Raw genomic sequence first — 26506 nt, 5'->3', positions numbered from 1 at the left:
GCCACTGAGCCTTTGTGGGTTAGTCAATGCTGCAGGGGCTGGACTCTGAGTTTTGGTCGGAGGTCTTTCCAAGGAGTGTGTAACAGTATGGGGAGAAACAAATCTGTATAGCCTCTAAGACGGAAAGGACAAGGTGACATTTGACAAAAGCAACCCCCACAGTGTTTGTGTCGTCCTTTAAGGGTCCTCTCGGATGATGAGGGGATGAGACGTCGAGAGGTCACTGTCCATGCCTTTATTCCTCCTCCCATCTCTACAGGCCTCTCTTCCACATGTATGCACTCTATCTGTGTTAATCTAACTGTTCATGAATACATGCACAATGACACGCACATTGTTCCGTTTGCAGTACAGCGACAGCCCAAAGTCACCCTGCTGCAGTTTGGCTGCAGGACAGTGAGTGAGTCAGCTCGCCCAACGAGCCGCACAGCCCTGTCTGCTTTGTCTATCGGGCTGCCTGTTTATCTGCCAACCTTCAGTATTTGATTGTGGCTCTATCAAGTCTATCTGACCTGCCTCCTTGCCCGCTGGTCTGTATTTTTGCTTGTCTCCATCTCTCTTTACCTTTTCTTTTCTCTCCAGTTCAAGGTGTGCTTCAAATCCAGTTTTTGTCAGTTCACTGAAGAGTGTCTGAAACCCCCGACCTCCACTAATATCTGATTTATTTTTCTTTGGTGAAAAACGGCCCAAGTAACAAGTAAGCTAACGCAGTGAAATGACCATCAAAAACAGTTATTAACATTTCTGAGTCCAAATGCTTTCAGACGACACTTTGTACAACTTGGTTTGTTTGAAGCATAATGCACCCTTTAGTTTATCTAGTTGCCTGATGAGGCATTTAGATGAACAGGGTGTTCCTCTGCAGACGTGACCCCACCCTCTTGAAGAGAGCTTTTAATTTGCATAGTTTGCAGTGCTTAATCTTCATCATCTTTTCTTTCCTGCCATGCTCTTCCCCAGTATTCCCCTCTTGCCCCTCCAGGTCCAGCCATGGGCTCCACACCCCTCCGTGGAGCTCAGGGTCAGCCATAGGATCATCTGGTGGATTCCTGGCCATCACAGCTGTCTGGTTGTACTCTGCCAGCCTGGTCAGCAGATGTTTCACAACCTCTGGACGGGCTTCTGCCAGGTCCAACCTCTCAAAGGGGTCAGAGGTGACATTAAACAGCCAAACGGACTTCCCCAGCTTATTGCGCCGTTTCTCGAGTTTCTTCCACCGTTCTGGACCACTGGGTAGAGCCTGTGGTGGTATCCAGTCCCCGTCACCTACATTTCCTGTCAATAGCTTCCAGTCCCCAGCCCTGATTGCTGCCCTTACGGCTGTGTCCCAGATCCCAAAGCCGTTGAGTACCAACGCCTTGTCATATGGCTCCCCAGGCTTCCTGGAGACTGGGTCAATGTTGAAAAGGATCTCAGTGCGAGGACAGGGTAGGCCCTCGCTGATGGTTTCCCAAACATCGTGACCGTCTAGGCCGCGGAGGGACTGCGGGGCCCTGGCCAGCCCAAGTAATGTGGGATACCAGTCAGAAACATGGATCAGTGCCTTGCTGATAACACCCTTCCTCCTGAGGAGGGGGCTATGGACAAAGCCCACAGCTCGGATGCCCCCTTCCCAGTAAGTCCCTTTGCCACCTCTCAGAGGCCAGTTGCTCCCCCCAGAGAGTGGCTGACCACCGTTATCAGATGAGTAGATCAGCACTGAGTTCTCATACAGCAAACTAGTTTTGAGTTCCTGGACAATTTGTCCAACTCCAGCATCCAGGCAGCTCAGCATGGCTGCGTAGTGACGCCTGAGACGATTGCCCTGCGAATCATAGCGGTGCAGAAAATGTTCAGGGACTTGCAAGGGTGTATGCGGAGCCTGAAGGGACAGATAGAGGAAGAGTGGTTTGTGGGGGTCATGGCTCCTCATGATCTGCTTCACTCTGGTTGGATAGAGGGAACATTGGAAGGTGTTAAGCTCTTTAAAGTTTGTTTCTCTGTATGTATGAATCTGAATTTGTTTCCTGATGCTCACCTCTCTATGTAGAGCAGCGTGGAGTAGTTTCCAGTCATCTCCCAGGCGGGCCTGTCTCCATCATGCAGGTCAAATCCACAAGCTTCAGCCCCGTCGCAGCTCTGATAAGAGAAGTGGTCTCCACTGCCAGTCAGCGTGCCCAGGAAACTCTGAAATCCACGTCCTGTGGGTAGACAGCTCGGCCTGCTGAAGCCCAGGTGCCATTTCCCCACCATGTGCGTGGCGTATCCAGCTTCGACGAGCTGCTCTGGTAGTGTGGGAATGTCCGGGGGCAGGCAGAGGGGCTGACGCGATCGTATGATCGAATGCTGGAGTCCAGTGTGAATTTGGTAGCTGGCAAGATAGAGAGAGTGTGAGAGAGGCTGTGAAGAAAAACAGCGTCTTGCTAAGATGTGTATAGTGACACAATTATGGGAAATTTCACAGATGGTTTAAGAAATATTGCGCCCTTGGATACTCTCACACTGTTACACATCATCAAGCCAAGATGTTCAGTGATTTCACAGAATTGCTTTATGTAAGGGAGCTTTTTCTTTTTGCATGTTCTTTGCATCAACCTGCAACATTTCATGTCTTGAAACTATTCAGTCGGTCCGGGAAATATGTCAGTTTTAGGTTTGTCCAGTTATTCGTAAATAATAATTTTGCATCAATCGACCGAAAACATCGAGACATACAAGGTCCTTTGCAAATTTGTATGTTTTTTTAAAAAATTATTATTGTGGATTAGCCCCCTTTAAGATTGTATGAATTGTAGTTGATCAGTTTTTTATTTTGCTATGATGTGGAACAGCTTTCTATGACATACTTCTCCAGCAGTATAAACACTGAAAACTTAATGAAACAGATAATATCTGCATCTTTGTATCTTTGTAGCCTCTATCATGATCATTCAAATAGTACTTTTAAGTCTCAAATAGGATTTCAATACAGGTACATAGGGATTAAGAGATATATCATGTATTTTCTTCAGAAATATTCTCTGTAACTCAGGCTACATGTATATTTTGTTATATGTATTAGATAAGATAAATAAATCTAGTGATGATGATGATGATGATAATTGCATTTTTTTGCCTCACTACCATCATACACACATCACTAAAGATGTTAGCAAAAGGCAAAAGATGATAAAGCCAATGCATGATTACATCACATGAGAACAGATGCAGTAACTGCATCATTTTTCCATTGTAATAATGATGCAATGATAAGGAAATTACTCACCGCCCTGTCATGAGTTGACTGCGAGAGGGGGAGCATATCGGCTGGACGTAATAATTTTCAAGCTTGACCCCCTCTGCTGCCAGCCGGTCCAACACGGGTGTGTGGATGTCTGAGCCATGGTAGCCAACATCTCCATATCCTTGGTCGTCCACCATGATAAAGATGAGGTGTGGGGGCCTGGGCCTCCCCACCTCCTTGCTGCTGACTGACTTGCGTTCACCCAAGCAGTCAAGGCCACTGAGCAAGGTCGCCCAAATCACCAGGAGAACCAAAGAGCCGATTCCTCTCCTCATCTCCAGCAGGGTGCTGTAGCTGTCTACTTAAATCAGATTTTGTCTGTATTTTCTTTTCTGCTTAGTCAATAAATCTCAAGCTGGATCGCTTCTGCAAAAACTGGGCAGATGTGTGCGTCTGGGGAGCTCGTCTTATCTTTCCATGAAGTCTGAGTTGTTGTCTCTTTCTGGGGCTTATTCTAGGTTTTCTGAAATGGGGCTGAGCTGGTGCCAGCTGCTGTGGTGGGTGGAGAGAATCTGCCGTCCCCAGTATGGGCAAGAAGTTTGTAGAGGTGTGCATGTGTGTATTTGTTTATGTGTGTCTTTGCAGGAACTTGCTACATTCCTCTGTACTTCCAAGCACCTCATATGATGACTGGGAAGACCTTGGCACATGTCCAGCTGCAAAAATGTGAAAAAAACAAACCATTTTTGACAGGTCAAACACAGGTGTAACTAGTGACATTATTAATTATTGCACTGCATTTTGTAGCAAAGCTCCTGTGCTGATGACCTGAACACCAACACTCCCCTGTGTGGTCCCAGAGCTCCCTGTCCCAGCTGCCCTAATCATTGTAGGACATCATAATGCAGAAGTGTTGCATCTTTATGTCTGTTTTGTTTGAATTTTCTATTTCTGTCTTGTCACAACCCTATCAATGGAGATGGTCTGACTTCCTGTGAAAAATCATCAGTTTTGGTCACCACAAAAACTGCTAGAAATGTCTGCAGGTCTCCTTTAAAAGAATACCCACTTTTGACATGACAAAAATGGATGGAAATGTCCTTGGTGTGACTGGAATTGCAATTTGCTGTTTGGCAGCCTTGTTGGCTGTAATAAATAATCTACCTACAAGAAACTGTCACTGACACTGTCATTACCGGTATTCTTTTCCCACCCCCACTCCCATTAAAATGCTATTATGACTGCTACAGCTTATGTTTCTACTGTGATTTCCCATACTGCACATTTCAAACTATACTGTAAATCCCTGAAAATCAAATAACCTCTGTCATCTTTCCTTTGTTGCTCAATTAATAGAGCAATGTGATGACAATTACTGCCCGTGCTGGGGCAGTGAAACCAATCTGACTTACGGAGGAGCATCCGGCGCAGTGATGAGGATGTGTATCGACCGCTGGGCTCTTAGCCTTCACCTCACTGCCATCTCCTTCCCATAATACTAAGAGGAAATCAATGCCTCAGATACAAGTCCATTTCCTATGTTGTAGAAGCAAACTCATGTTGCCTTACCCTGTGGGAAAATTCACAGGCTTTTTTGCCCACAGTGAGAGTGAGGCGTAAGCAAGAGTGAGATCTATGGCAGAACAGGAACGGAGTAAGAATGAGGCTGACACTGAAGTGGATGAGATGGAAGGATTAGTTATAAATGGGAATTTATGAAAATTAATATATAACATAAAGAAGAGCAATTGAGAACTAAGTAAAAACAGTGAGAAATAAAGAGGGATAACAGTGAGACAGAGCAATAATGTGCACATGAGAAAAAGAAAGCTTCACTGTCTAGCATGAGAGAGTGCAGCATAAACAAAGTGGCATAAAAGGAGCAGTCACTTTGTCTTGCTGTGTATGTGCGTCTGGGTCTCTGAGTGTAGCCATCAGTTTGCCTCGGGGAAATGCAGGGCGACATGAACTCCGTTTTACCGCTAAGAGGGAGGGGGGGTTGCTGTAAAAATGGAAAGTGACAAATGTCTTCTTGAGGAGGAGAGATCAAGGGATTGTGTTCTTTCAGAGGGGTCACAAAGAGATGATATTCACGTAAACGCATGGTATATCTTCTTCAGTTTTTACTGTACCGTTTGCAAAGGAGCACTTTAAATGCTGACAATGAGAAAGGCTTAATTTGAGACAAGATAAAAGAATGATTTAATTGATTTTTTTAAAAAGTAGAGTTAAAAGGCTACATTTTTTTCGTAGTTTTGCTCCAGTTTCAGGGTATTCTGTACCGCAAACTGCAAAATACACTCTCTGCAAGGCAGCGAAGGAGAAATTGGTCAGAGTCTGTGTGTAGGACAAAAAAGGATGCATCTTATAGCCGTGTGTGTATTTGTATAGTGTGTTTACGTGTGTGTGTGTGTGTGTGTGTGTGTGTGTGTGTGTGTGTGTGTGTGTGTGTGTGTGTGTGTGTGTGTGTGTGTGCGTGTGTGTGTGTTTTGGAAAATGCAGTGGTTCAGAGTAGAAGAGGGTAGCAGTGGGTGTGATTTATTCATGACGACAAATAAGTGACTCACTCGATCTGGAGCCAGTCTGTTGAGCTGGAGCTAAAGTGGGAGTGTGTGTGTGTGTGTGTGTGTGTGTGTGTGTGTGTGTGTGTGTGTGTGTGTGTGTGTGTGTGTGTGTGTCAAACCGCATCTGAAAATGACTTTCATTTTCAAGCAAATCATCCAACGTAAAAATGAAAGGCCCCAATTTTAATATTAAATAGTCCCCGTCTGAGGTTTGTGTTGTAATTTCGTAAAGGCCACTGTAAGCGCTGTCATCATGGTACAGTAGAAGAGGGTCACAGTGGAAAATGGAATATGATCTCAATGATAGTTGATACTTATTGGATCCCGATCTAACTCAAAACACAGGGATGGCTTTCTAAAGTTCTCCTAAAAAGATGCACTTAAAGCTGCTCCTGATCATTTTTCTTAAAGCAAAACTCTCACCAAAATGCAACCTAGGCTTTTTTTGTGAATGTACCCAAGTCAGTCCTTTATGTAAACGCATAATTATGAGGAAAGAGGCACTTGAGGGTTTGATTCAGGTACAATCACAAAAAAAGCCTAGGTTGCATTTTGGCAAGTTTTGCTCTAATGATTACAACAGGTAACAGCTTTACAGTATGTAAAATAAACTTATGTCACTTCAAACCAACACGGTGGTGCCAAAGTACCATCACACAGTTGAAAGTAGCCTTGTAGAAAAAGCACAACTGAACTGGCACACATATAGTGCACTATGTTCTATGAGTTAAACAAACTGCACCAACAATAATATCATTAGTTTTGTGACAGTAAAACATTTCATGATTGGTACACTGCAGACATCGAAATTATGTTATATTAAGCATATGGTGTTGAAAGGTTGGTTGTATAATATTGAACCGTGTCACGCAGTTCCTGTTTGACACATTTATGAACTTATAGGAATGTGGCTAGTCCAGATAGCATCAGAAACAGGTTTGTTGACACTGCTGGTTCACAATCCTTGAAATTATGCGATTACAGACTTTAAATGTCTGCTACATAGTATCTTTCAGCTACCAATTAGCCGAAGGATTGTGAGCTGCTAGCTTTAGTTTCAGCAAACATTAGAGGTAGTAAGCAGAATAAGAAGAAGAAGAAGTGAGTATTTCAGCACTAGAGGAAAGGTCAGGGGATCACTAGAGTCACTACGTCTCAGTTCTTGGCACAATGGCTTTGTGTGATAAACCAAACCTATGTACACGCAGACAGTGTAATCTAAATCTGGGTGTTCCAAAGTTATGTCTGTCTTTCAGCTCAGTACACTGGTGGACCAAGTAGACGTGGGCTGTGAGAAGTAACACAAACATCATTCGTCACTCCCACCTGCCCTGGAGGTGACACTGACGGAGGCCCTGTCTCAGCTACACCTCTAATACTCGAGGATCATTTTCCAGCCAGCAGAAACTCGATCCACTCCCCATTCTCCTCACCTTACTCACTTATGGATTGTCAAGATGAGAGTCGGGGGAAGAGAGGAGTCGCATCACATCAAACAAACCACCCACATGGAGGATGCCGCTGGCCTTATGTCAAATTCACAAACTATGGGTAAAGTTTTCCTCCCCCTCTACACAGTGCCTCCATGACCAGGCCGCTCCATCCTATCAGACATTTCCCCTGAGAAGCGTGAGTGCTGGCTTTGACTCATCAAAAATATAAGGGATTACACAAGCTCAATGCTGTACAGTGTGTGTGTGTGTGTGTGTGTGTGTGTGTGTGTGTGTGTGTGTGTGTACTGTGGTGGTACAGTTAGTGTAGAGTGCCACCGTGAGGATTAAGGGAAGATAGCATGCAGATTGACATCAAAGATGATAGGGAAGGAGGAATAAACTCCTCTTCTTCTTAAAAATATGCCATGAAGGGAACATGACACTGACACGACAGTATGGTTTTGTCTTTGACCAATCATATCTTCAGTAGAGTTACCTGTTCTATAACCTATTTTTCTATAACCATTGCTTTGTGTGCGTTTGCAGATGTATGTGTGTGACTCACTGGTGACGGCACACGGAGGTTATTAGGGGCCACCTGGTGCGATACCACCCCTGTGTCACAAAGCAGATGACACAGGACTCATCGCTCCGTGTGGGAGTCCTGGGAGAGATGCAGCACAGTCTGTCACAAACTGGGGTCAGGAGTTCAGTGAACCAGGGGGGAAACAGGCTGGAGGTAAATAAAAGGAGTGTGGAGGGAGTAGTGATAGCGATTAGAGACATAACTTCCCATGCACATCTCATACAGCAAAGACAAAGACGTCCAAGTGAAGTGACAAAAGTAAAAATATAAATTTTACATTCTCCATGTGGAAGTGTGACCAATGTTGAAAACAGATCACAGAGCCTGAAATGATGTGATCACAAGTTCGACATTGCATCATTATCCAGTTAAACAGAAGGATCAAAAGTGATCCTAAATAACATAATCACAGATTAAGGATATTAGAAAAAAAAGAAAAAAAATCGAAAATGTCAAAATCTTACTGCCTACAAAGGGAAAACCAACCTTTTCACCTTGACATTTTAGAATTGTGACACACTCCAGGGTCATATAAAGTTTGTCTCCCGAAAGGGTACAGAATGGCGTCGGGTACAATATGTTCTTTGAAGCTATACTGTGGAAGTGAACTTCGTCTCAAAATACATTTTTAATGTGCACAGGTTCTGTTGCATGCTTTTCCCTGCATAGGAAATAAACTGTAGGTTTTAAAATGTTCTGAATTTTAATTTTTGCATTCACTCTTGAAAAACACACGCCATCCACTTTGATTACTGCCTCTTTGATGTGCACAGAATTGGAATATTCCTGCTTTAAAGAAACTGGCCTCAAATGAATAACACAATGCTTTGAATACTTTTTGTATCTGCTTTCATAAAATATGTGCGCTGTTCACTTTGCTTGAATCTCAGCTGACATCGTGCTTATTAGTATGGCATTCTCATTTTCACCTCATCCGAGCACGGGGGCCGGGCTGGCAGTGACTGACTGGCAGTGTCTACCATGCTGGCACAGATGCCTCAGTTAAAGGCCACTGGGTCTGTGCCTGCTGCTATTCAACAAATCTGTCTATCAAGTCGTCTTGGGAAGGCGAGCTGGCCAACAGAGAAGTCATTCAAAAGAAAAATGAGAAACAGACAGAGAGAACAAAAGAGAGAGAACAGACAAAATAAGACACACCATGAAACCTTGAAAGGACAGATAGGCGTACACAAAGCAGTTAACAGGGGGGACATGACAGTTGGTGGCCTCACTTAACAGTTCTCCCATGTCCACAGGAAAAAACACTAAGCTTCCTCCATTTCCTGAGTTAAAGCAACAATCAGCAACTATCTGCTGCACTCTTAGGCACCACTTTCAAATCATTTTGATGGCGCAGCACGACAGAAAGCATATGGCATAAAAACATATGGAGTCACATGGAAAAAGAAAACGTTTGAGTCATGCTGCTGCATATGAATTTTGACCTTTTTACTTTTACTGAAAGACAGCCAGCATCTGCCCTGAGCGACTTAGCAGACCTTTTCCTGACTCTCTGACCACAACTCTCTGCAATTCAGCGTCTTTGTTTTGTTTGACATGGAAACAGCCATGGACAGCAGACAGCACGCTGATTTGGTTTAGCTAAACTCGTACGTTACACAATATCACAAATTGATTTGTATATTCTCGGATTTCTCATTCCACTGCTGGCAGCATTTGTGTGAAGTGTTTTTCAGAAAGCATCTGATTACTCACAAAGTAACCGAGTCTTGATGTAAGAAGACTCCGATGAGGTTTTAGTACTCATTATGCAAAATGGTCCATTTAGAGCTTGTGAAGGTGGAGCTAATTTCAGTTCACTTTATATACTGCTGAGAGGTTTTATATATAATAATGCATCAGAATTTCTGATGTATTTTGTAGTTAATAACCTGCGTCTTTAAAGGTACTAGCAACTAAAGCCCAAATGTAGTAGAGAAGAAGATATATAAAGGTGCACATAGGTGAAATACTCAAGTAAAGTACCTCAAAACAGTTCTGGAGTTTGGCTGGCTAAATTTTTTTATTTTCATATCCTAAAATATTTTAGGACTAAGGTTGAAAACCTTTTTCTTTCTATTTCAAGCTCCATAGGCTACATACATATCACTAAAATTGTGTATTTTATTGAGAATAGAGGAGTAGAAAACTTTAAAGGTCAACAACTAGCCAACCTTTCACCACTAGGGGGAGCAGTTGGCACAACTGAACTACGAGTTCATGTTTGTCAGATATCTTATACTTAACTCTCCCTGTGTAAATACAGATTGGTTATAACATGGATATGTTTTATCTGTGTGGTTGAGCACTTGCTTTAACTGTGGCGTCTTGTTAGATGTGATATTGTCTCCACGAAGAGAGGGTGATACTTTTTCCTGAGTGTCTGACCCAGGACTGATCTTGGTTACTATCCTGAGGTCCGGAAACAGCTGCAGAGCAAGGCTGCCAAAGGGAGCAGATATCATTGGTAACCCTCTGCAGCATTGATAATGGCAGCGTTGCTCTTCTAGCAAGGGGATCATCCAGCCTCACTCAACAGGTTTAAAGGCCTGTCGATGCCCCAAAGGATAAAACAACATAGTTAAAGCAATCTTGCGTCCATTGAGACTCTGTGTGCAGGGGAAATTGTGCTGTTGACTTGTGTTTTGGATTGTTTTTTAACCAGTCCTTTTGCTAGATTATTATTAGACTGAATTTCAAGTTAAAGTTAAGGCATGAAAAATGAGAGATAAGGACCAGGAGGGAATTAGAGAAGATAAAGATGGAAATATTTAATAAAAGGCAAAACCAAAGTCACACTGGATCAAGAGATTCAAAAATGTAATGTTTCAAAAATATGTCCAGTTCTGAGATATGACTTTCAAGTTAAGATCAAATTTGTCAGTGTCTTTCATGAGCATGGACCTCATTAGATTTGATTTTAAACTAACCAGACCAGGAGTCTGGAAGTTTTCTTCTTGCAGTAACTGTATCTCTCCCACTTCTATGTGCCATATGATTACACTCAAAACACACTAGCCCACAACAAATGAGTGCCAGTGTTCTGTATGTTTTGATCCAAGCCACAACTGTGTAACCGATATGGTGTTGATGATTTGGCGCTGTGCGCTCTGCTGCTTTTCACTCAGTGGTAACTGAGTCCTACATTCTGTATTGATTTAATAAGATGGATTTCATGCAGAAACCTCAAGAGGACATAGTGAAGTTCAAACCAGGCTGGAGTAAGTGCTTTGACTTGTTTCACTTGTGCAGAAGATAAGAACGGTTGCAACTAGAGCAAACTATGGTATTGAAATCAACTCATCTAAGAAAGAGAAGTAAAGTATCAAGCTATGTATGCATGAACAATGCATTGTTTAATCTATTGTTTTTAAAATCAAACCAGTTTGAACCTGACTGAATATTACTATAACTATAAATCAACAACCAAATCTAAAAACACACCATGGGTGTTGACAAGTTGTCTATTTCTGATTAGATATCTCAACATTTGGATTGATTTCTATTAAATTTGGCACAGAATTAATCATTAATTTCAAATGACTTTGGTGATCCATCATCTTTCCATCCATCATTCATCATTATAAGGTCTAACATTATGTCGATGTATATCGCTCAATCCTTGGGAGATGTTTCAGCATATATATATATATATATATATATATATATATATATATATATATATATATATATATATATATATATATATATATATATATATGTAACAAACAGGCATTTGTCTCGCTCCCTGTGTTTCAAAGGTTTGGTCACTTAGTCAACACTGTGGATTTCTAGCTTAGGATATATTTCAATGTAACTAGGGAAGCTATTTATCCAAAGCTTGCATAAGTATTTATCCTAAAAGCTCTTTGATGACAGCCGAGAATGTTTCCAGATTCAGAGGAGCTGGCAGCCTCAGCAGTTGAGGTCAATCCACTCATTGTCCACATTTCTAAAAAAAATTAAAGGGAATTTGAATGTAACTAATCAAGAGAGGAATGCCCAATCATGGCAAGTCTCAGCCCTGAGATTTGAGAATCTAGCTGTCACTGGATTAAAGGTTACTAATGACCTCAATGCTGTGAAGCCAGATATGAAACTGTGCCATTTAAACATTTCTCAATGTTAACTTTCCCTTGGCCTGCAGATGGGCAAGCAAAGCAGCAGAGGTAGTGGCGGTGTCCTATTTTTGGAGGAGCTATCAGCAACCCAGTGACATAGGTCTGAGTGACAGGACAAGTGTTGTGTTGGACCCTCCCCTCCCTCATTTGGGGCAGGCATTCCTCAGTGTAAGCAGACCCAGACCCCCCCTCCATCATATTTCTCTCTCCTTCTCCCCTGTCCTCTCCCTTGCCCTCCCTATGATGGTTGGCCCACTCTGGGTGTGGGTGGGTGGACATGTGTGTGCCTGCATGTGTGTGTGTGTGTGTTCAGGTGTGAGTGTCGGCCTTGGAGCTCCATGCAGAAAGAAGTCAGACAGCGTGGCAGGCAAAGAGCAAGTCAAAGCTCTCTGAGGGGGCCCTGATCACTGACCATGGGGCCAATGCACTGAGGGCCCCCCAGACAAAGTGTGGAAAATAATCAAGAAAAAGAAGAAAAGCTTAAAAAAAAAAAAGGACAGAGAAAGAAGAACAATGGTTGCAGAGGAAGTGATAATAACATTGTCGGGTGGAGCGCCATGGGGCTTTCGTCTCCAGGGGGGTGTGGAGCAACAGAAACCACTCCAAGTGGCCAAGGTAAGGCAGGTCACACAGCAGGTTGGATGGAAGCAGTCATTTAATTGATTGCTGGACAGTGGGAAGTAGAAAACTGTGTCAGATTCAACAACCCTGCTGAAGATAAGTGAAACATTAGCAGAGATATATCTGGTCGAGATTTAGGGGGCCGTGAACAAAGGTGAAACGGAATATTGGCTGATGTGCAAGTTAGTTTGTGGCCTGAATATGAGTCATCATCTTGTTTGAGAATGGTCTTAATGTAGAGGCGCACAGATGATTGACTGTGTGAAATGGAGGGCAACGGTGCTGGATATTTTTAACTGAACACTGTTTGTTTTCTCAAACTGCATGAAGATCACAGTTCTAGTGAAGTGTGATTGACACTGAAAATCTGAACTTGTCTTCATTGATTTCTTGGTTTGTTATTGACAAGCAACTTTGACTTTGCGCTGCTTACTGACATTGATCTTCTGCAGTAAAATGTGGATATTTTAGCAAATAGTTTTCAGTACAATTAAAGTCATTGATTTATTGGCTATCAATTAGTCTTTTCTGGAAGGAAAAAAGTGGAGACTACATCATCCACGACCATGATTTGACTTATGCCATTGAACTAGCATGTTTCCACTACGTCATAGTTTCAGTAAGAAACTCAAATCACTCCAGTCATGCATATTACTGGCAGGTAATACTAGAACTAGCTTAATACTAAGCTGGCAGGTTACCTGAGATTTATTTGGACTAATAAGTGTGCAATGAATGTCATCTACGTCTGGATTCAGATCAGGTTTTTGAAATCATTATCAGGGTCAGACGCAAGGCACGGTGTCTGTGAAATGAAATACTAAAATTATATTGCTTCTTAAGAAATACGTCTACACCTTCTTTGATGGAAAAGTTCACTTAGAGGAAAAATTTACAGTGTAAAGGAATATTTAACCTTACTCTCAAAGGGAACCTCTCAGCTCATTTTACTCCCATAGAGCAAATTCTTCACTGGTGTCCAAATTTGGCTCCAGTGAGCAGTCCAGATTTGAATCTTGATCTCCATTTGAGAAAGCAAAGATGTTCATGTAAGCCAAATAGGAATATATACTACATTCAAAAGATTCACAAGGCTCTCAAGCTGGAAAAGGGATAAAGATAAAGTTGAAAATGACTGAATATACTACAAAATAAAGACTAAAAAAAACATTCAGCTACAATACATTTGTTATATTGACTTATTGTTTGTTATTTGACTCTGACTATTGATCCTTTGTTGTCTGCATCAAGTCATCATGATCTGTGAGATGACTTGTGACGTTATCCACCATCACTTATCGTCATCAAACTTGTCCATGCTCTTTAAAGAAAGTTGGGTCGATTTTCCCCTCTACAAAATCTTTGTATTTATCTGTGTATATGATAGTTCAGGTATTAGTTCACCTGCACACACATAATACATACATACACATACATGTGGGGCACACATCTGCACACATTTCAATAAATGTCGACTGAGCAGAATTACTTTTCCAGGTGTCTATTTTTGGTTGAGAAGCAGCAGGTCACGAGGTCAGCCAAGGTGTGTGGTTTCAGCTCAGTACTTAAAAATTAACCTCATAGACTATTTTTATACATGCACTGCTCTTGTATCTTGCTGCTTAGAGAATAATTCTTTTTTGAAGGTTCACATACAAAGGTACTCATTGTTGCTAAACCTCTTTGTACCTCATATTGTTTCTATTCAGGCACTGCATTAGTGATGACAGAAACAAGTTTGCTTTGGTCAACCTCTTCAGCCCTGATTTATGAATACATTTAATCCTTAGCTTAAAAAATGTGCGTTTTAAACCTTTTTTCCAAACTGTATGATGATATCACATATGATAAATCCTTTATATGCTTGTTCCAACAGTTTATTAAGGTTTCACATCACATCCTCCAAACAATGCGCCCCTGAAATTAAATATCTTTGAAAAATTTGTAGTAAAAATGTTGTCCTCATAACGGGGAGTGTGCAATGATTATTCCTCTGATTGGTCAATGGGAAGAGAAAGCTCATTCCGTGAAATAATTGTGCAATGGACCTTTATGATTATACTGTATTTAGACCTCCTTCCATTGACTGCCTTTCTATCATACACAATTATATTCAAATAAAAGTAACTATATATATATATATATATTAAAATAATTACCATTTGCTTACAGACCTCACAAGTTCTGTGGACCTGTGGAAATATGTACCATAAAGATTCCTTTGTGCTGAATAAATGGGATCTTCACTGACAAAGTGGCTAATTTTGGCTGATTTTACCTTTAGATTATACCTCTGAGACACTTAACTTAATCACTAAAATAACCACTTCTTATCGACAGTATTTAGCAACTTATGAATGTTTGCTTTTTGAAAGGTTAAGCCTACATGTAATCGACTTATGAAGAATGCAGTAGTATGTACACAGTGCCACTGACACCAAATCACCTTTATGGCAGTGGACGACAGCTGTTTCTGTCCGACCATCCAAAACAGCATACTCCTTCACCCCTGAGAGCAGGAAGGTGTTATCATGTCAGGTCTCATACTATACTGACTGTAACAGGTGGAGCAGTTTTTCAGTTGCACAGCTGAAAGAGCCGGTGTGTCAGTGCTAGGTTTGAGCCTGTGAGCCTGCATGCAAATGTTTGAATGTTTATTTATAAGAGTTTATGTGTATTTTTGTACCAGTCCATGTGATGTGTGTGTGTGTGTGTGTGTGTGTGAGAGAGCATGTAGGGGTATTATAACTGTTATGATCTGAAACCACAAGGTGACTGATGGAATGAATAATTGTATATCCTGTAGGCTAACACAAGCAGGCACAGGCCACTTAGAAAGGCTTAGTTAAATTGGGATGGGGGATTTCATTACAGGCAAACCAGAATAGCTGGGAAAAAAAACTACTGTAATTAGGTCAACCAAAGCAATGCCTCCTTATCTCTGAAATCTAACATGCAATATTCATTGAATACATGGTAGTGCCTCATAGTGCAATCAACACTGCAGTCACTATCTTTGAAAAATCTGCTTTTAATTTATAATGGGACATGGCTTGCACATTACTTGAGGCAATTCAGGGTGGGCTTAATGCCATGGTCCTGACAGACCTTAGGCACAAATAGCAAAGCACCAAATGAAGATGGCTGCTGGCTGACATTTCCCTGTTTAAGTGTGGGTGAGTGCACCACTCAAGCTGCACAATGTGGTGTATGTCCACAGCAAGATCAAGCTGTCAGGACAGAATCTGCTCTCTGTCAGTCACCTTGACAAACCAAGACAAGACAGCAGTATAAATCTGTCAGGTCCTGTCGAACCTTCACTTACAATAGCCAAAAACCCAATTTAAATGGAAATAATGAAATACAGAGGGTGAAAAAATGGGAAGCGTGTTGATGTTCCTACCAGTTTCTATAAATCCTCTTTTAAGCGTATTCTGTAGATCACAACTCCTCAAAACCAAAGCTGGAGGCTGTAGACCTATAACTTGACCTTAACTTGTCATATTTTGTATGATATAATCCTGGAATAATAGAAAATAAATTCAATAGCATCAGGCAGACCTTGCATAGCATAGTATAGCGTCAAACCTTGGATATTTAATAACAAGGTGTACGCGATGAAGTCTTGCCTTTAATGCAAAAACACACAACATAACAGAAATGTTCACAGACTTACATCCCCAAGACTTGGTCTTGCTTTGATGGAAAGCTAAAAACTCAACATTTTCTGCACTTCTTATCATATATGTGAGTGCTTGAAATATTGCCTTCCTTTGCTTGTGCAGGTGCGTAAACGCAGCAAGGCATGCAGGGCTGGGTTGCGGGAGGCTGATGAGCTGGTATCTATCAATGAACAGCCATGTGGAACTCTATCTCATGCCCAGGCCATGGACCTCATCGACAGCTCCCCTGGGATTTTACACATCCGGGTCAAAAGGTCAGAGGAACAAAATAATTACAGACGTGAATTACACAGTGCAGAACTTTTACAAGTGACAAACCACCATCCAATTGTAACAGATACAGAAGAAATATATTATGCACAAGTCAAAGACTGATACAAAACATGCACTATTAACATTGTGCATGAATTTGATACTACTGTATATTACATTTCCCCCAAAAACATCTGATAATTTTTTTCTTGTGCTAAATTGCTTCTTTCTCTCAGAACAGATGAAATCCAGATTAAGGAAACTAGTTTGTCATATAACATCCAAGGGACTTGTTTTGGCCCCATCAATATTTTAAACTCTCAAATTGTTTGCAGGGTACCCGCTGGTTTTCAGTCCGTGGTGCTTGTGACTCGTGCCCCATCTCCCCGTATAGACAAAGAGTACCGTGCTGCTCTACGTGCCATGTCACCTACCAACCCCCACCATGCACCCATACGTGAGGTTCACCGCAGCCGTTCATCCCTGACCAGTGGCTTGACATCTCCACCTGGAAGTGAGGCTTACTATGGTGAGACTGACAGTGACGCAGATGTGGCGGGCTATGAGAGGCAGCGCCGTCAAAAACGCCGCAGCCCCAGCAACTCCACCCCAGGAAAACCAACAGGACGAGCCTCCCCTGAGGGAGGGGAAACGTCAGAGATGAGTGGCTATGACAGTGCTCCAGATGCACATGTTTTCCCTAGTTTGTTGGATGGACGTGGGGGAAATGGAGCTGGAGAAGCGGGGCAACCGGGGGTGGCACGGAGGGAGGTGATTTATAAGCCTCCTGGACCAGGAATGTGGTCCTCCCAGACATCAACTGAGACCTCCTCCATCATCTCCTCAGCAGATGACCAGGGGCCAAGAGAAGGGCAAGAAGAGGATAGTGGCTTTCTAGAGCCAGCCAATGTGCCACTGGTTTCCCCTGAGAGGGCAAAGGAAGCCCTGATGCTTGGCTCTCGCAGCCAGCTTGTGCCCATGGTGGGTCCTGTGAATAAACCCATCGACGAGGAGCTTACAACTACCTACATGGAAAAGGCTAAGCAAGCTAGTAAGTACAGCCATAGAATATCAACAATAGAGACCTTTGCTTCACAGAGGTTCTACACACTTACATATGCATTCCTAATAAGGGTTACTGCTTAGTTCTGGGCTGATATAGATTCGTCATATTTTAATCTATTTTGCCATATGTGCCATATAATTTGTAGCACGAAATACATCCCTAATGTAAAGATCATCTGATTTCCTTTGTTGCAATACACAGCAGGGAAATATATATCATATGTATCGTACAGTACATACAAACAAGTACTTTGTTAAAGCCCAAGACAAATATGACCCTGATCCTCCAAGAGGAAAACCTAGCTATTTATATAGGGTTCAATAGTAAGTTCAAGTCTCCACACCTTGAACACCTTAAACCCTTTTAATATTGTGAACATTAATCAACCATGTGACAACCATGTATCCCAGTCATTTAATATTATAGTCAAACACAATTACCAACCAGACATCCATCAGCTGTCTTTATGGCTAGTAGTCCAGTGAGTGTGTCTGTCAGAGCCCACTGATCAATCTGGGAAGCTTAAAAGCATCTACAGCTGCTTTTAGGTATCGAGAAGCAAAGCAGAGATACTCTGATTTTCCCTCTCCCCATCTCTTCCTTCTTTTGGCTATTTATCAACTTAATGAAATTGCACAAGTGAGAAATGTTCTTCCATTGAACATGATATGATGGCATGAAACAGATATAAAAGGGAACATGGAACAGTCACCTTGAACCTGAATATGATTTGTGCATCTTAAAATAATGCTCATGTGTCAAAGTGTTAACCTTATACCACATTGCATCGTTCTAGTTACTGAAGCCATAAAAATAATGTCTTGTCTTACTGTTTTTGGAGTTCACAGACTTTGAAGAGAGGTCAAAAATTGTGACAATACAGTGATGCAAATACAGTGATGCAACAAGTGACACCAAGGACTGACAGTGACCAAGCATTCTTTCCTACAACTTGTCATCCTGTCCATCATCCATAATAAGCCCAGGAAAGGACAGAGGTTGGCTATTTAAAGTCAACGGGCTGTTTTAAGAACTTAATAAATTTACTCCTGTAAATCCCCCTTGCCATCACGGAGTGCTGGTTTAACATTCTAATGTCCTACTTAGGAACCTTGTCCTGGACAAATTAAGAACTCCCTTCATGTGGTAGTGCATATTAGGGTAACAGCGTTAGGTTGTATATGATAATCTGCTTAATACCATAACAAGTTCAGGGATATGCTGTGGCTACCCTTTGGAATTCTCCTTCCAGTCATCTCCAACAAGTAACTTTCCACTAGCTGGCAAATATTTTTAAGTTAAGTGAAATGTTAGCATACATAGGACTAATAATGTGCAAATGTATCCTTCAACCCAGCTAATGTGAGAAGCTGAAGGCTTGCCTGGAATTTTTTGCTGGTTTTGCTCCTGTAGAAAATTGAAAGTTAACAGATGATGATGTTTTAGTTGCTCATGTCAGTTCAGTCAGTCAGGTCAAATGTTCTGGGTCAAACTTCTCTAATTTACCACAGTATTGACTTTATGCTGATATGAAACTGTTTTTAATAGCTATGGCTTTCACACCCTGCAGAACTGAACCGGGGGGATACACCGCAAGACAAGCATGTAAAGGAAGCCAAAAGCAAGTGTCGAACAATTGCATCCCTATTGACAGATGCTCCCAACCCTCACTCAAAGGGCGTGTTGATGTTTAAGAAGAGGCGGCAGCGATCAAAGAAGTACACCCTCACCAGCTTTGGTAGTGTGGATGAAGATAGGTGTCCAGATTCACAAGAAGAAGATGGGGTATTCCCTGGCAGTGAATCAGAGTTTGATGAGGATGGCTTCTCGGCAGTTCCTGACCCAACTTGGGATAGTGACTACCTGGATATGCTGGAGAAGAGGGCAACTGCAGGCACTGAAGGTCGTGCAGATGGGGCAGAGGATGCTCCGAGTCCAGGGTTGAGTGACACTGCCGGTAAGGGTGCCCAGTTGTTTGAGCAACAGAGAAAAAGGGCTGCTGAACATGCCAAGAAGGTAGAGGCAGCACAGCAACAGACTCCTGCACAGTCTCAAGTCCAGGAGCAGCCTCAAATGTATCACTTGCATCCAGACAATACAACAGACATGCAACCGCAGATGCAACCAAATCTCCAGCCTCAGCACATGACACCACCTGGTCCAACAACCGTACATCAAGAGTTTTTTCAGGCTCAAGGTCCAGATACAGCCCACGGAATTTCGAATGGGGACCTATCCTATTCTGCAGCTACTACAGCTTGCATGACGTCACCTCCACCTGTTGCACCCAAAACGGCCACTGCCACAGTAACTGTTCTGACTAGACCTGCACCACCAGCTGAAACACCATTACCAGAATTATCTGCTAGTAATGTTCTCAACAGAACAGCACGTCCTTTCACTCCTGGCTTTATCAGCATTCGAGCTGCAACTGCACCAGTAACGTTCCGACCACCTGTCACAAAGACAATCCAGCGTCCTGCTTCAGCAGCCGTTGTGCCACCGCCATTCTCCACTGCCTCTGAAATTAACATTAATGTTACATCAGTAACATCACTGCCACCCTCTGGTCCTCAGCCAGTGTTTGCCCCACCACCCTCTGTGCCTCAAGCGACAATGGCCCCAACAGCAGAAACTCCTGTTACTATTCACCCTCCAGCCATCTCTACCTCTGTAGAGAAAATGCCGTCGTCACCACCAATATCTACTTTTCATCATGCGCCATTTGTAGCCATGCCCCAAGTGAGTATGCCTTCAATGCCCTTGACTCCACAAGCACCAATAGCCCCTGCCCCAGTTCCTTTTGCATCTCAAATTCACGGTGCAGCTGACCCAGCTTCCCCAGTGCCTCCACTTCAGGTGCCAGTTGCTCAGCCCCCTCAAACTCAATTCTCTATGGCCCCTGTAGCTACAGTGTCAGTTATCTCCCAGCCAGAAGCTATAGCTCCAACCCCTGTTCCTGGTCAAATGGGTCGCACAGGAATCTTACTTGAGGCTCGACGCCGTGGAGGCAAACCAAAACCTATGTTCACTGTGCCAGATGTCACAAAGAAATCCCCAAATCCTGACCTACTGTGTATGGTGCAGAACCTGGATGAAAGGTCCACCCGATACAAACATGGCCAGCCGCTGTCTGAGACTATCTGTGATGATACAGCAGAGGAGACGAGTGGTGAGGTCAGCATGGGGAGGGCACCTCCTCCAGTGGCACCCAAGCCAAAGGTCATCCACGAGACCCCAAAGTTTCTTCAAGCAGGGGGCAAGGGGGCTGAGCTGTTTGCCCGCAGACAGAGCCGCATGGGTATGTACGTAGTGGACACTCCACCCGAGACCCCCTACCAGCAAGAAGTTGCCTCACACAGTGCAGCCCAATCCCACGACTCCTCAAATCCTCCCTTTCCTTCTCAGTGGAAATACTCCCCAAATGTCCGTGCCCCTCCACCCATTGGATACAACCCACTCCATGCTCCTTCTATCCCTACAGGTCCTCAAAGAGATATAGGGAAGCCAGAGAGCAGAGGTAGAGGAGGCTCTCAAAGAGAGGGCATTAAGGCTCTGGATTTCATGAGAAGGCAGCCCTACCAGCTCAACTCTGCCATGTTCAACTATGGGGGCTATGGGGGCAGTGTTGCCAATCTATCAGCCATGCCTTCTTACCAGGCCCAGAGGCAGCAGCAGGGTGACTACACAACAATGGTGGGAAGCTCATTAACCCCACCCAAGCAAATCCCTACAAAAACAGCCCGTGTCTTTGAAGTCAAGCGCTTCTCCACACCCACACCCATGTCAGCACCGACTCTGGCTCCCAAAGTCATCGCACCCCGCTCAGCCACTACCCTCGGAGAACGTTTGACTCATTCCGACATGACCTCCCCACCTCCTGCTCCTTTAGCTCCAACCCCTCTCTTTACACCGGCACCAATCAGTGCCCCAACACTGGCCTCACCTCCCTCCCAACCAGCTGGACTGCCCAGCCTCCCAAAATTCAGTGCTACCCCTATTCCAAACCCTGTGCACCATGCAGTCCCTACACCTTACACTCCAGTATCATACAACACCGGGCTCCAGACAGCCAAGCAGTTCCAGAGCGCTCCTGAGCTCAGTATCCTTTCCTCTTTGCCCCCACTCAAGTCTAACCCTGTTCAGGCACCAAAACCACGTTTTGTTGCCACCAAGGGAGGCATCCAGCCCCGTGTCTGGAGGCCGGGGGCAATGTGAACACCATCAGTCACTACCCCACCTGGACATGTATTATTCATTTGGGGTTGAAATAACTAGTCGAAAGTAAGCAACAATAATTCTGTTAATTGGCTTATTGTTGAGGTCAAGCAAATATGTTTATCCATATGCAAAATCCATCAGTTTCAGTTCCTCCTTTTCTTTTCCTACATTGTTGATAATTAAATACCCTTTGGGTGGATGGTTGAACAAAAGTAGCATTTTGAAGATATCAGTTGAAGCTTTGGGAAAGTGTGATGGGCAATTCTCTACTCAATTCATTGATTAATAACAACAAGTGACAAATTAATGTAATCATCCCTACATCCATAACTTTGAGCCTCAAAACTAGCTGTTAACATATGGTGATGGGGTAACATAAGGTGAAGAAGTAATTTGGTATAAAGTTGAAATTAAGAAAGTAATGACATTTTTTAAAAATATGTTAGAACTCAAGTAATTGTAATGAATCATTAACATCTACTTGCTGTTCAAAATGCTGCTTATTATATCTATTTTGCTTGTGACACATTTACTCACACATGTATCAGAGTGACAATAATAATAGCATATATTAGCACATACTGAATGCTGTATAGTCCACCATATGCCTGTCCTGGAGGAGGTTGGTGTAAGGCTTCTGGGGATCTCTTTCTACTAATGTAGCAGAAATACCATCTCATCAGAGCCTGTACTGAATATTCTTTGAAACTTGAAATGTCTGAAAGATGTTGAAAATGAATAGCTGCAGTTCTGACCATAGGATTTTTTTGATGTATGATGACAGGTGGAGGATTATAAAGCAAAAATTGCAGGCTTTCATCTCTGAACACGCAATTCTGTTATCTAGTACTTCTAACTGATGTGCACACAATGTTTTTTACCCACTCTGTTTGTGGCATTTTCAACAAGAATCCCATGATGTCCTATTCTTGTGGACAAAAAAACCCCCACGATGATTAAATGATAATGACAATTTTAAAATGTTTTTTTTTTTTTTTTAAATGCCTCAGCTCACCGTGGAACTATATGTGAAGCAAAGTTGCTCTTGCAAGTTGCAAGTGAGGTTGTGCCAAATATCTCTGCTCACTGTAACTAGAGAGAAATGCTATCTTTTTATCATGGGTCACATTCAACAAGTGCCCAGGCTGTCACTGAATGTACACTTGTCACTGGGTAACACAGGTTCCAATTGCCACTTATAGACACCAGAGCCTTCTTACACACTAAGAAGATGTGGCAGTTATATGTAAATTCTTAACTTTTATTAAACAAATAACACAGATGAAGGACTGTGTATTTATTTTTTCTAAATGTGATGTAAGTTGTGCAAGGGGAAGTTGACTGACTTCAAATTAAAGAATTGAGAGAGGCTGTGGAGGGGGGATATAGGCAGTGTACAGTTAGGCCAATTCACTGAATGGGGTCAGAGTTCACCATTTCACATAAAGATGTGCAAGCTGTGGATGCATGGCAGAAAATTAGCACTTAAAGTATGGTTGAACTGAATTATGAAAGAAGGATGGCCAGGAAAGTGTGATACCTCAAGGTTGTTAGCAAAGATAAAGAAGCTGGTAGAAAGAAACACATTTTTAGCTGGTGTCTTTTCATCAACAATGGCAAGGGTAAACATATTCAATGACTAAATACATTGGAAAAATAAGGTATGTTAATGGAAATGAGGGGGAAACAAAGAAATTACTATGTTGTTTTCAGCTGTGGAATTCTTGGAGAGATACTTTTTTAAATTTGTATCATTTTTAAATACAATTTCTCTTAAAGCTTTTCTTGTTCTCATACTATCATGGCTAAAGAACAATCTATAGTGTGAATATAGTTGTGTTGGGGTGTAAAATATGACAAATACATTTTTGTGTATCTAGGTGAATTAAATAATGTGTGAAAATGTTTGTTATTAATGCTGAGTAGAAGTTTATACTGACTAAGAGAGGAGACATTTTTAGGAGAATAAAATTAGATTTGAAAACTCTCCAGGTGTCTGACATGTCTGATTTTACACTGCCCCCTGCTGTTGACCATGTAATCCTGCACTTTTCAATGTACTGTACAAGCATTTATGCACTAAATGACAATATTAACCATGACGATAACTTAAAAAAGGCAAAAACTGTAAACAGTTACAATGAGAAAATATGGTTTTACACTCAAAGGGTAAAAATGCAGTTTTCTTTTAGTTTTTAAAGATTTTACACACACACACACACACACACACGTATGCACACACACTATTTGAAATCTATTTAGTATTCAATTTTATGACCGCATGGCCTTCATTTACACATGACCATCAGATCATTACATGATAGATATTTGACCTAAGAATAATTTCAACGTTACTGACAACATCAAAGACAAATCCTGACTTAATACATAATCAGAGTTATTCTTTCCTTCTTGACAAGCCTGGTCTGACTAAGTTTCAGTACCTCAATCAAAATAAATAATTAGCGAATAGACACAGAATAAAAACAGGATAACTTAGAAGTATTTCAACACAACATTACAGTAATTATTTGGCAAGAGTCGTATTTGAAAATGTATTTAATATCATGTTACACACACACATTTAGCAGTTCACACGCAGAGAACATCAATATCCCAATATCCAGAATGCATTTGATAAAATTACAAGAATACATTTTGAAGAAGAGCATTACAACAAGCAGAGCAAACTTCTTGTGGTGAAAGGAGGGACAACAGCAGAAAGAGAAATTTTCAAAACAAAAAAAAAAACAAACAAAAAAACCAAACATAATGTGAATGCATGCAAGCAATTCAAGGCTATGCCACTAGGGATGCTGTTGCATCTATCAATGGCTGACTATGATGTTAAGTAGCCATCAACAAAGCTCAAACATAGACACCTTGGGAATAGTTTTTTTTCTTATATAAATGAACTTTTGGCACTGAGTGGTGTTGTGGACTGTGTGTTGGACTCTGAGTCATGTGCAATAAGAAGGGCATATTACTGCCAACCTCCACACTCAGAGGGTGTCTATAAATAGGGCTGTTAATATCCAAACAGAGGACTGTTAATAGACATAATGACATTTTGCCACAAGTCATCTGTAATTAAGAATTTGTTCTCAGTTTTTGTTTTTAGTTTTTTTTTTTACAATTTCTTTGGCTCATTGACTGTGGCGGGCAAATTTAGAAATTAGAAGTTAAAATTAGAATAATCAACACATGTGCCTACTCGGTGTCAAGGTGAACATATAAAGGTTGAATTCATGGCAGGACAGCTGAATCTGTGCAAGCAAGCTATTGCATTTGTGGCAATTGGCCGTTCAATATGCAACCACATAAAAACCTCTGGGGCTATTTTCATCATTTGGCAATTGATCTGGGGCTATTCCCAAAACATCCGGGGCTATAGCCTCGAATGCCTATGTCTAACGATGCGCCTGTGTAAGACCCCGTGTGGTCAGCAGGAAGACTGAAAATCTTTCACTTCCTGACTTTGTGATCATAGGTGATGAAGTGATGATTCACCTCCTGACTTCATGATTAATGTTCTCAGTCATCCAGGCCGTGGTAATATCAAGATGTTTCACCTCTCATCAAAGAGGTTTCTTCAGTTCAGTTCCCTACATGTTTTGAGATGGGTCTAAAATGACTGAGTACCAAGGGGGTCAAGACCTGTTATTTTAAGAGAGGGATGGACAAGAGCATGCTTAAAATGAGCCAAAAATAATTCAACCATTTATTAAATACAAAATAAATGATGCTCAGAATTGCCTATATGCCAGGCTATTACTTGTACCATGTTCCTATTTGAAAATATAGATAATGATTTTACTGATTCACAGATCAGCAAATTTAGTTTTGAATGTCATACAACTACACCTAACTGCTTGCTTTTTTCATGATTTGCTCCAGAGTAGAAAGTAGTCCAATCTTCAGAGAAAGCTCTTATCAGATTCATTGGAGCAGTCAGCTCATTGAGGACCCCCAAGATTATGTTGCATGTTTCTTTAACTGATGTGCATGCTTTCATGAATATGTAAATTCATCGTTAATTCTCAATACTGTTCTGAAAATGCCAAACTTTTTTGATCGAACACAAACTGATACTGAACTGGTATGCAGTCATGTTTTTTTTAAACTGTATATCTTCAGTATCTATTTAAAACAGTGTATAAAACTGAATGCTAGATATTAAGTTTCAGCAATATCTAATAAGGTTTGAGATGATGACATTATTAAGCCCTAATGTGAGATGGGGAATGCATTGTTTTCAGATTTCAGATTTTTTAAAAATATATTTCAATTAACCTTTATAAAAATGTATAGAATTTTGCCGGAGTAGTAGTAGTCTGATGGATCACAGCAGCTGATTCCGGAAACACAGGTCCTGGGGTTGCATGGAGGAAACTTGACCTCACAACCTCTATATTTTTTACAGTCCTGGCTACCACCCTGGATTATAGCCAGAAACCCTTAAACAACTTTCAAAATCTTAACATTTCAAGATGTGTATCAAGGATACTGTAGTAAAGGACATGTAATGTCTTTCGGCCTTTGGATGCTGTCAGGTACTTCACATGTGTTTGCATGAACTGTTTTAGGCGTGTAAACATTGTTAGAGTGTCTGACAGCTCTGTCCCAATATATCAATCACATCCGCTCACATGACGCTTTAGAGAAACTGCAAATGTGACAATCTAGCATCAAGTTAGTGTAATAGATTAGGGAGTAGAAGAACTAGCCCTCACTTTGAAACACAATCTGACATATCA

The 26506-nt window shown here is 41.8% G+C and overlaps 2 protein-coding genes across 3 annotated transcripts; one reads left to right on the top strand and one right to left on the bottom strand.

Annotated features, from left to right (window-relative positions):
• Nucleotides 1-7932, bottom strand: si:dkey-174i8.1 (arylsulfatase I). 2 transcript variants are annotated; one of them, XM_037124143.1, is made up of 5 exons: nt 4772-4814; nt 4615-4700; nt 3245-3918; nt 2018-2350; nt 1-1925 (listed from the first exon to the last, which is right to left on the bottom strand). In XM_037124143.1, the coding sequence occupies exons 3-5, from the start codon at nt 3535-3537 to the stop codon at nt 839-841; spliced, it is 1713 nt and encodes a 570-aa protein (XP_036980038.1). In that variant the 5' UTR covers nt 3538-3918; nt 4615-4700; nt 4772-4814; the 3' UTR covers nt 1-838. The 2 variants fall into 2 exon arrangements, with proteins under 2 accessions (XP_036980038.1, XP_036980039.1); XM_037124144.1 differs by lacking the exons at nt 4615-4700; nt 4772-4814 and adding an exon at nt 7765-7932.
• A 4214-nt stretch (nt 7933-12146) lies between these two features.
• Nucleotides 12147-23730, top strand: synpo2la (synaptopodin 2-like a). Its single transcript, XM_037122580.1, has 4 exons — nt 12147-12521; nt 16313-16464; nt 16798-17513; nt 19099-23730. Exons 1-4 carry the CDS (start codon nt 12420-12422, stop codon nt 21744-21746), a joined length of 3618 nt encoding a protein of 1205 aa, XP_036978475.1. The 5' UTR covers nt 12147-12419; the 3' UTR covers nt 21747-23730.
• Nucleotides 23731-26506: the final 2776 nt, after the last annotated feature.

This window comes from Acanthopagrus latus, chromosome 15, assembly GCF_904848185.1.
Source record: "Acanthopagrus latus isolate v.2019 chromosome 15, fAcaLat1.1, whole genome shotgun sequence".
Lineage (NCBI taxonomy): Eukaryota > Metazoa > Chordata > Actinopteri > Spariformes > Sparidae > Acanthopagrus > Acanthopagrus latus.
Note: the sequence above shows the minus strand (reverse complement) of the source record. Positions and strands in the feature narration are given on the sequence as shown.

Excerpts from the sequence above, each read along its gene's own strand:
- synpo2la (XM_037122580.1), top strand. The coding sequence starts at position 12,420 with ATGGTTGCAGAGGAAGTGATAATAACATTGTCGGGTGGAGCGCCATGG. Across the intron at positions 16,465-16,797 it reads TTACACATCCGGGTCAAAAG|GGTACCCGCTGGTTTTCAGT; the intron begins GTCAGAGGAACA and ends AATTGTTTGCAG. Across the intron at positions 17,514-19,098 it reads GGAAAAGGCTAAGCAAGCTA|AACTGAACCGGGGGGATACA; the intron begins GTAAGTACAGCC and ends CACACCCTGCAG.
- si:dkey-174i8.1 (XM_037124144.1), bottom strand. The coding sequence starts at position 3,537 with ATGAGGAGAGGAATCGGCTCTTTGGTTCTCCTGGTGATTTGGGCGACC. Across the intron at positions 2,351-3,244 it reads AGTCAACTCATGACAGGGCG|CTACCAAATTCACACTGGAC; the intron begins GTGAGTAATTTC and ends CTATCTTGCCAG. Across the intron at positions 1,926-2,017 it reads ACGCTGCTCTACATAGAGAG|AGTGAAGCAGATCATGAGGA; the intron begins GTGAGCATCAGG and ends CTATCCAACCAG.